Source organism: Scyliorhinus canicula, chromosome 14, assembly GCF_902713615.1.
Source record: "Scyliorhinus canicula chromosome 14, sScyCan1.1, whole genome shotgun sequence".
NCBI classification, from domain to species: domain Eukaryota; kingdom Metazoa; phylum Chordata; class Chondrichthyes; order Carcharhiniformes; family Scyliorhinidae; genus Scyliorhinus; species Scyliorhinus canicula.
Window position 1 is genome coordinate 48,614,988 of NC_052159.1, and position 10,036 is coordinate 48,625,023.

General features: G+C 45.5%; 1 protein-coding gene across 2 annotated transcripts; it reads right to left on the reverse strand.

Moving 5' to 3' along the window:
- Positions 1 to 5,298: 5,298 nt before the first annotated feature.
- gpr12 (G protein-coupled receptor 12) lies at positions 5,299 to 8,746 on the reverse strand. 2 transcript variants are annotated; one of them, XM_038818990.1, is made up of 2 exons: positions 8,612 to 8,746; positions 5,299 to 8,202 (listed from the first exon to the last, which is right to left on the reverse strand). In XM_038818990.1, exon 2 carries the CDS (start codon positions 8,177 to 8,179, stop codon positions 7,196 to 7,198), a length of 984 nt encoding a protein of 327 aa, XP_038674918.1. In that variant the 5' UTR covers positions 8,180 to 8,202; positions 8,612 to 8,746; the 3' UTR covers positions 5,299 to 7,195. The 2 variants fall into 2 exon arrangements, with proteins under 2 accessions (XP_038674918.1, XP_038674917.1); XM_038818989.1 differs by lacking the exon at positions 8,612 to 8,746 and adding an exon at positions 8,458 to 8,545.
- Between the last annotated feature and the right edge of the window lie 1,290 nt (positions 8,747 to 10,036).

Below are 10,036 nucleotides of genomic sequence, written 5' to 3' on the forward strand. Positions count from 1 at the left end.
CCCATGTGCATAAGGTGTATTCCCGGATAGAGTTTTTTGTTATGGATAAGACGCTGCTGGCTGAGGTGGTAGATGCTGAGTATTCGGCAATAGTGGTGTCAGACCACGCCCTGCATTGGGTGGACTTGCAAGTCAGCAAAGGAAAGGCCCAGCGCTTGCTGTGGAGGTTAGATGTGGGGCTGTTAGCAGAGAAGGAAGCATGTGATCGGGTGAGGGAGGCCATTCAGGGATATATAAAGATCAATGACATGGGTGAAGTTTCGGCGGGGGTGGTTTGGGAGGCATTGAAGACGGTTATTAGGGGAGAATTCATCTCAATTCGGGCCCATAAGGAGAAGGCTGAGCGGGCTGAGTTGGACAGATTGGTAGGGGAAATTCGACAGGTGACAGGAGGTATGCGGAGACTCCGGATGACGGGCTTTTGAAGGAGCGTCAGAGACTGCAGCTGGAATTTGGGGTCCTGTCCACAGGTAAGGCAGAGGGACAGCTGAGGAGGGTAAAGGGGGCGGTGCATGAATATGGGGAAAAGGCCAGCAGGATGTTGGCGCATCAGCTGAGGAAGCAGGAAGCAGCGAGACAGATTGGGAAAGCGAGAGATACAGAGGGGAAGGTGATTCTGGATCCGGCGGGGGTGAATGATGTGTTTCGAGAGTTGTATAGTAAATTGTATAAATCGGAACCTCCAGCTGGGGAGGCGGGTATGAAGCGATTTCAGGGGGGGCTGGAGTTCCCGAGGATAGATGAGGAGTTGGTGGAGGATTTGCGAGCCCCAATTGGGCTTGGGGAAGTTGCAGACAGGCTGGGGCGATGCAATCGGGTAAGGCCCCTGGAACCAGACAGATACCTGGTTGAGTTTTCTGAAAAATTTTCCGAGCTGTTGGCGCAGCTCCTGGTAAAGGCTTTTAATGTTAATGAGTCAAAGGAGCTGAGATTGCCCCCCCCCCCCCCCCCCCACCCCAATGTTATCGGAGGCATCGATTTCCTTTATTTTGAAGCGGGATAAGGATCTGGAGAGCTGTGGGTTGTACAGGCCAATTTCCCTGCTAAATGTGGATGCAAAATTGCTGGCAAAGATCTTGGCCACACGTATAGAGGATTGTGTTCCAGGGGTAATAGGGGAGAACCAGACGGGATTTGTGAAGGGACACCTGACGTCCAACATTAGGCGGCTCCTAAATGTAATAATAATGCCTGCAGAAGTCGAGGTGATGATGGCCATGGATGCAGAAAAGGCCTTTGATCGGGTGGAGTGGAAGTATTTGTGGGATGTCTTGGGAAGATTTGGGTTTGGGCAGGGATTTATGGATTGGGTCTGGTTGCTATATCAGGCATCGGTGGCGAATATAAGACCAAATTGGGTTCGATCAGAATATTTTAGTCTGCATCGGGGGACAAGACAGGGGTGTCCACTCTCCCCATTACTGTTTGCCCTGGCCATAGAGCTTTCGGCAATGGCCCTGAGAGCATTGAACATTTGTCGAGGGATAATGAGAGGGGGTGTGGAGCATAGGGTCTCGCTTTATGCAGACGATTTGCTCCTTTGTATAACAGACCCATTGGGGGGAATTCCAGGAATTATGGGGATACTGGAGGAATTTGGTTGGTTCTCAGGTTACAAACTGAATATGGGCAAGAGTGAGGTTTTTGCGATTCAGGCAAGGGGGCAGGAGAGGAGACGGAGGGAGATGCCGTTCAAAATGGTGGGAGGGAGTTTTAGGTACCTGGGGATTCAATGGCAAGGGACTGAGTCAGCTACATAAACTAAATTTGGGCAGGTTGATTGGGCAAATGAAAGGGGATTTCCGTAGGTGGGACGTAGAGGACAGGTGTGGGCGCTGCGGGGGAGGTCCTGCGAACCATGTACATATGTTTTGGGCATGTCCGAGACGGAGAGATTTTTGGCAGGGATTTTCAGATGTCATGTCGCAGGTCCTGGAAGGGAGGGTGATTGAGTCCAGATATGGTAATATTTGGAGTGCCGGAATGTCTGGGAGCCAGGGCGGGAAGAGAGAGGCCAACCTTTTGGCCTTTGCCTCCCTGGTGGCCCAGAGACAGATTTTGCTGGGATGGAGGGACTCGGAGCCTCTAAAGTCGGGGGGCGTTGGGTCAGTGACATGGCAGAGCTTCTTAGGCGAGAGAAAATTAGGTTCGCCTTAAGGGGTTCATTGCAGTGGTTCGCTCGGAGGTGGCAGCCATTCATTGACTTCTTCAAGGAGAATTGAGCATCAGCAGGAGGGGTGGGGGGGAAGGGGAGGAATGGAAGTGACGAATAAGGGCAGGGAATCTAATGTATGGGTAGTTAGGGTTTAGAGCTGGGGGGAGTTGGGTGTGTTATTGTGGGGTTTTACGTGTGTTGGATCTCAGTTGTTTAAAATGTTAAAATTATAAATGCCTCAATAAAATATTTTCTAAAAAAAAAGTGAATGGGCAAAATGTTGGCTAATGGAGTTTAATGTAGGCAAATGTCAGCTTATTCATTCTGGATCTAAAAAAAGATAAAACAGGGCATTTTCTAAATGGTAAAAAACTAGAAATGAGGGTGGAGGCACAAAATGATTTGAGAGGTCCAGGTATATAGATTAGTAAAATGACAGGAACAGGTATAGAAAATAATTTTAAAAGCGAAAAGTATGCAAATGTTTATATCGAGAGGACTAGAGTACAGGAGGTAGAAGTTATGCTTCTGCTAGACAAAGCCCTGATTAGACCACATCTGGAGTAGAATCCATGATGGAATCTGTAGTTTCAAAACTTACATTTTTTGAGACACACTGTAATTAAATAGGGAAATTGAGAAAGGAAACTGACTCTCCTAGTTCTAAGGAAACAAAGGCTAAAACTGAGATTTCAAACCAAAACGTTAGGGGAGACAGAAGTCGGTTGAAACCATATAAAAAAGACACAGAGCCATCAAAGCTCAGAGGATGATGATTCCAGTGGTGCAGTACAGGCAGACTAAAGAAGACAGGAGTCAGCTCCAGAAGCTGAAAATAAGTATCATTGCTGCAGCACCTGGGACCCTGGCTCTGTGAAGCAACAATGCTAACTTCTGTGCTATTGTGCCATCTCATTGTTGTATGAACATTTTGCCGTGGTCATGAAGCAGACACTCACTTCTGATAGGGTGACAAGAAATGAAAACTATATATGAACATTCCACACAAGAAAGTAAATTGACACCTAAACAAGGAAGGGACATTAGATGAAAAACTTTACTAAATTAAATTTAGAAAATCTTGATCCAAATCCTACTGTGTACGGCTACACTGCGCAGAACTGTCACTAATTTGGAATAATCTGAAATTAATTTGCCAGTTGATCTCAAAGAAGCTATATAGCAGATCCAAAAAATGTCACACTGCTACAGCCAAGGGTACTGCTCAGCAAAAAAACAGAACAGGCTGCACAGGAGCACAGTGGTTAGCACTGTTGTTTAACAGCTCCACCATCCCAAGTTTGATTCCTGCTTGGGTCACTATCTGTGAGGAGACTGCACGTTCACCTCATGTCTGTGTGGGTTTCCTCCCACAAGTCCAGAAAGAAGTGCTTGTTAGGTGAATTGGACATTCTGAATTCGCCCTCTGTGTACCTGAACAGGGGCTGGAATGTGGCGACTAGGGGCTTTTCACAGTAACTTCATTGCAGTGTTAATGTACGCCTACTTGTGACAATAATAAAGATTATTATTATAAATACTGGGCAATATCGGCTGGTCAAAGCTTTGACAAAGAGTCATCCAGAGTCGAAACGTTAGTTCCCTCCTCTCTCCACAGATGCTGTCAACCCAGTCGAGATTTCCCGGTATTTTCTGTTTTTGTTTCAGATTCCAGCATCCACACTAATTTGCTTTTTATCTTAGTGTACTATTCAGCATTTGTGTTTAAGATATTTTGTTCTTGGAGAATGGAGAAAGATTCTTTGTGGATCTATCTAAGCTCTACCTGCCTGTAAAGATTGCCTGAAAGGAATTGTGTTTTATACCCCACTACTAACATTGTTCCTCTTTAGAAGCACAAATTCAAAAAACAAAGATATGAAGAAAACTATGCGGACAAGAAATTAATTGAAAATAATTTCATAGAATCCTTACAGTGCAGAATGAGGCCATTCAGCCCATTGGGTCTGCACTGACCCTTCAAGTGGGCTACTCATTTACATTCCCCCTTCCCTGTAACCCGATAACCTAATGTGCACATCCCTGGACACTATGGGACAATTTAACATGGCCAATCTACCTATTTTGGTGAAGAATAATAAAGAAAGAGCATTCAGTAAAATTCAAAGTACTCACAGAAGCAAAGTTCATCTTAGAATCATTTTGTGATTTTTGTTCTCAGGCTGTGGCTGACAGTGGTAAAGCCACACTTTATTGTGTATATCTGGTTACTGAAAGGAGATGCATGACTTGACTGGAGCCACTCACCCCTGCCTTTCTTCTGTCCCTATGGGATTACAGCTGACCTCCACTTGACACTTCTCTTTGCATATTTGTATTTGGATCTCACAATTTGGACAAATGCAGGGATAAACTCACTGCCTAATACTACATGATGCAGACACTGGAGTTCTATGTTTCTCAGCTGTATGCCACACAGTGAATGAAACACAATTTTTTAAGAAATGACTTTATTTCATCACATTTTATGTCTACAAAATTAAGAACAATTTATAATGAAAATTACTTCTGTCCAAATGATAAAAAGAAAAATGAAAGGAGAATCAGTGCCATTTCCTTTTCTATACAACATGATTGTGCCATTTTTGCTAAAATAAAGTGCATTTCACTATTAATATATAAAAAAAACACATTTCCACATAACACCGTGCTCTTACATTTATTGTTCAATTGCATTTTGATAGCTACAAATAGACAATAGCTCACTTCTTCTCAGCCCTGACATTAGAACCCAGATCTTCACTCTCCAGATCATTGGAGACTGACCGGGCATACCAAGGGTGCGCCATGGAAGGCAGAATGCATTGACTCTATAGGAACAATCTAGGAAGTCCGAACCTTTGATGGGCAATGTCCCCTGCTCCCCGGACCTTCCAAAAAAAGTTTCCAACTGTAGGTTAGAGGTGGAGACTTCAGACAGTTCCGACTTACTTATCTTACTTACCCTCGAAGAGTCAGACAAAGAACTCCAGGATAACTCTAACTGGTATGCCTGCCCTCTGACTGCCCCCTTTGTCCCCCAACACCCCCAGCACCCAACTCCCCCACCGAACCCCTGACTTTCTTGAATAAACCTGACTGGCCCCCACCATCCAACACTTCCCTGACCCCTTGACACCCCCTACTCCCTTACCCACTTACCTCACCTATTTTATCCCCTTCCACCTTACCTCACCCACTCTACCCACTTACCTCACCCACCCTACCTCTCCTACCTCACCCCTCCTTTCCCGTACACACATGCCTACCCTACACAATTCATCTCCTAACACACTGAAAAGCGATTTAAATGTCCCAAAGCATTTCAGCGTGTTAGTGAAACCAGAATATGGCAGCTAGTATTGTGTAAAAGGGGTTGTGATTTCTGCATGGATTCCCTTCACTGATGTCTCCGGGGCTTCCTGCGCTGACTGAGTTCATTTGGATCCACTATGGGAAGACTGGTTAGAAAAAGTGGAGGACGGTGAATCGATACTTTTTTGCCTGATCAGGAGAAAAAATACGGGTGGCCAACCCTAATTGGAAGATTTGGGCCCTATAGATGTTAGGTGAGACTTAAGTCTTTTCTGTATTTACAAACTCTATTTATAACCTTACACCTACATTACTTACCATAAAAAGTATTTGTTGCTGCCAATTTTCAGTTGTTCAAGGATGGAAAAAACTATGATGTAGGGATATAAATTATATGGATTGTGAAGTGCAATGACCCAGTACCTGTATGTATGAGTGCATGAAAACATCACCACATGTGAAATAAAGTGCGACACAGTGACTTAATAACATTTATGTGGTTTAAAATAACATTTTTATCATGTTTTATCATATATTGTGTGATTCTTTTAACTGAATGCAGATCATTTTATGAAATTAATTTCTTGATATATTCTAGAGGGGATTAGAATTCCCATATCATTTTGTTAATTCAAGGTTAGGATGGAAAAAAAAATGTTCAAATCCAAATGGGCCAAATGGGTGATAGCAAAACTTTCTCAAAGCCTTTGAGTTTAAAAGAAAAATCATTTTTGCCATGGCTGTTGCCAAGGAGAAATGTTAGTCATTGGTATCAAACCACAGTGTTAAGTGCACAGGATTTTAATAACAATAATTCATTTGATTTAGTGAGAAGGTGCATGAAGTCTATCACATGGAATACAGATAACAATAAAACTAATAAGGAGGACAACTAAAATTCAGTGTTTTAAAAAGGTGCTTCTCTCCCCCCACAACTCGACAAATTCAGTTATTGGTTCGAACAGTAAATTTCTCAAAACTATAGCCAAAGGAATTGGAAAACAAAGTCAAACTCAGCCCATTTTATATTCCCAGTATTGTGTTATGCTGCTCACAAACTGAAACTATTCAGAGACTAAGCCATACTTTGGATGTTCAAGCTTACTGATAATGATATTTTGTCTTTCTAACCTCCATTCATTGTAAGTATAATACATCATCTTGACAATCGATTATATTTTAACACACTATCTTTCACACACAAACACCAAGGTGTTGAAAATCCTGGTGAATATATGCAGTGATTTATTGCGGTATTGCTGTACGTAAGGACGATCTAACATAAATTAAACCAGTTCATAGTTTAGAACTAATGGAGAGAACTACCTCCAAGAAATTTAAAATTATTGATACCCGCCATTAAAAGGTAATATTTACACATAAACCACCAGTAACAACGAGATGTCAACCACAATAAGCTTTTGTTAATTTTCAGATTTGAAAGCTAAATATTGCATGGCAAATGGCATTGGGAGAAAAGAAATAAACGGAGGGTACTGACCCCTGCCAGCACAATCTCTATGTTACACTGCTATCTGAGTTCAGAGATCTCATTCCAGCTGAGAAGACACTCCCCCCAGCCCCAGGGGAGCTACCTGCAGGTGTAAGAAGCATGGAAGTGAAATAAATTACGGTGCATCGACAGCGATGGGGAATTGCCTGAGAAACGTGTACTGTTCTTTTATATCCCCCTCCCTCCTTTGAACTGGCCTCTCTAGCGATTCATCAAACGTCGCTAGGGGAGCGCGCTCGCAGTAAGATGTTGGCAGGGATACAGCCGCAGCAGATGAGCCAGAGCGCCTTCTGAATCTCCTGGTTTCGGAAGGCGTAGATGACAGGGTTAATGATGGAGTTGTAGGTGGCTGGCAGCAAGGTGGCGTAAGTGTAGATGGAGGGGTAGGTGTAGTCCGCTATCAGGCAGTAAACGGTGAAAGGCATCCAGCAGGCAGCAAAGGTGCCCAGTATGATGGCTAAGGTGGAGACCCCTTTCCTGGTGGTCACATAGTGGGAGGTGGCCAGGAAGTGGTGCTGCAGGGCGATCTGGTGGGCGTGCCTCATCACAATCTTACAGATCTGGATGTAGAGCTGCAGCATCATCGCGAACATGAGCAGGAAGGACACCGAGAGGACGGCCACGTTGTTTTTCGTCAGGGGCTTGATGACGCTACACGTGGACTCATCTCTCAAGCAGTTCCAGCCCAGGACGGGCAGGAAGCCCAGGCAGCTGGACACCCCCCACAGCACCACCAGCATGATGTAGGTGAAAGTGACCGTCCTCTCCGAGTTGTAGGTCAGGGCGTAGTACAGCGAGAGGTAGCGGTCGATGGTGATGGCCATCAGGCTGCAGATGGAGGCGGAGAAGGAGGCGACCACCAGCCCCACGGTGACCAGCCTGGCCGCCTCCGACTGCAGCAGGTAGGCGAAGGCGAAGTTGGCGATGAGCCCCACGCCAGCCAGCAGGTCAGCCAGGGCCAGGCTGCCGATCAGCACGAACATGGGGGCTCGGAGGCTGGGGCTGTGGAATATAGTCACCACCACCACGGCGTTCTCGCAGGAGATGACAGTGCCCGAGGTGCACAGGACGATATCCCAGGGATTCACACTCCCCTCCAGGGGCACCACAGAGGAAACGGCTGCAGAGGTGTTCTCCCCAGACTGGGCCAGCCAGCGACCATATTCATGAGATGTATTTTGGGAAGCTCCGTTCATTATCTTCTCCTCCTGCCCTGACGCTGGCAAAGAGAACATTCTGGGTTACTGCAAATATCCAGCATCTCCATTAAATAAAACAAACCACTTTCTGTAAATAAAAGGCTGGAAATACCCTTCACACATTAGCATCCACACACATACATGCCTCGAGAATGACCTGGAACAACATAGAAAACTACCACAAGCGGTTCACGGAACTGTGCCATCCACAAATGAAAACGATTGGAAATAAAACGTGCAGCTGACAATCAGGTTGAAAGCACTCGGCAGGTTACCTCGCCTCTGATGCAAATCCCACATGTGTTCCTTACTGCTGCAGCATCTCTCCTTGTATTTGCTGTCCCTCCTGTCCTCAACGTCTCGCTCCCCCCCCCCCCCCCCTTCCCCACGCCCCCGCAGGACGAGAGCTTAATATTGTTATTAAAATACCGGCTCAAAGCCTTTGTGCGTGGCCAGATGTTGCTGCTGCTGCTGCTGCCGTCCCCTCCTCCCCGGTGCGGTACATCTCAGAAGGAGCTCGCAGGAACGCCGCTGCATGTGTGAAGGCAAGCAGCTGAATCACTGCACCGACGTCACTCACAGTAACAAGATTCAAGCAGCCACCAGGCAGACAGGCAGTGCAATAATGTATTAAAGGGATCCCAGCGGGGAGCACAGCGCCCCTCGCCACTGCTCCCTGCAACCACCCGCCCCATTTTCACATTATAAGACGGAGTGTGGAATAACTTGCACATCATGTCACTTGGAAACATTTCAAACCAGGCGGGATGGATGCAGCGGAATCAGGGATACCCTTAGTGCAGATTAAATGAATGGCGGAGCTCTGCTCACTCGGGCGTTTCTTGCATTATTGCATGGGCAAAGTTTTAATAAAATCATTCACACTGAGGACCAACTTCCTGGCTTGGATCACTGTGCGGAGTCTGCACATTCTCCCCGTGTCTGCGTGGGTTTCCTCCAGGTGCTCAATGTACCGGAACAGGCGCGGGAGTGTGGCGACTAGGGGCTTTTCACAGTAACTTCATTGCAGTGTTAATGTAAACCTACTGGTGACAATAATAAAGATTATTATTATTTCCAAGTCACACACTTGGAAATATGTTAATGTAAGCCTACTTGTGACAATGTAAAGATTATTATTTTTATATTGTCGTTCCTTCCCTGCCTTTGAGACAAAATCCAGGAACTCCCTCCCTCATATGCGGCTCAAGAAGGCGGCTCACCCTCACCTTCTCAATGGCAATTGGAGATGGGCAATAAATGCTGGCCTTGCCAGTGATGCTCACATCCCATGAATGAGTAAAGTAACACATTCATTTGTGGTGAGCAATGATGCAAGAATGGATGGACAAGTCTTAGCATTTGATTTCTATGTTGTTTAATGGATCCTGTTCTTCATCCCCACTAATAGATCAATGGCTAACCTATCAAAGTGTCAGTGGTCAGAACTCAACAAATAGATAAATACAACTTTCTAAATAACCCACCACACTAACAATAAAACCATTCAATTAAGAGCTGAAGAAATGGTACTTCAGTTAGTTCTTCTATCAAGACACATGTCCAACGCACGCAGACACGGGGAGAACGTGCAGACACTGCACAGACAGATTCCCGGCTTGGGTCACTGTCTGTGCAGAGTCTGCACGTTCTCCCTGTGTCTGCGTGGGTTTCCTCCGGGTGCTCCGGTTTCCTCCCACAAGTCCCAAATTAGATGAATTGGACATTCTGAATTCTCCCTCCATGTACCCCCACAGGCGCCGGAGTGTGGTGACTAGGTGATTTTCAAAGTAACTTCATTGCAGTTAATGTAAGCCTACTTGTGACACGAGTAAAGATTAAAGATACGTTTCT

Excerpts from the sequence above, each read along its gene's own strand:
- gpr12 (XM_038818989.1), bottom strand. The coding sequence starts at position 8,482 with ATGTGGGATTTGCATCAGAGGCGAG. Across the intron at positions 8,203-8,457 it reads GGATTTGCATCAGAGGCGAG|CGTCAGGGCAGGAGGAGAAG; the intron begins GTAACCTGCCGA and ends TCTCTTTGCCAG.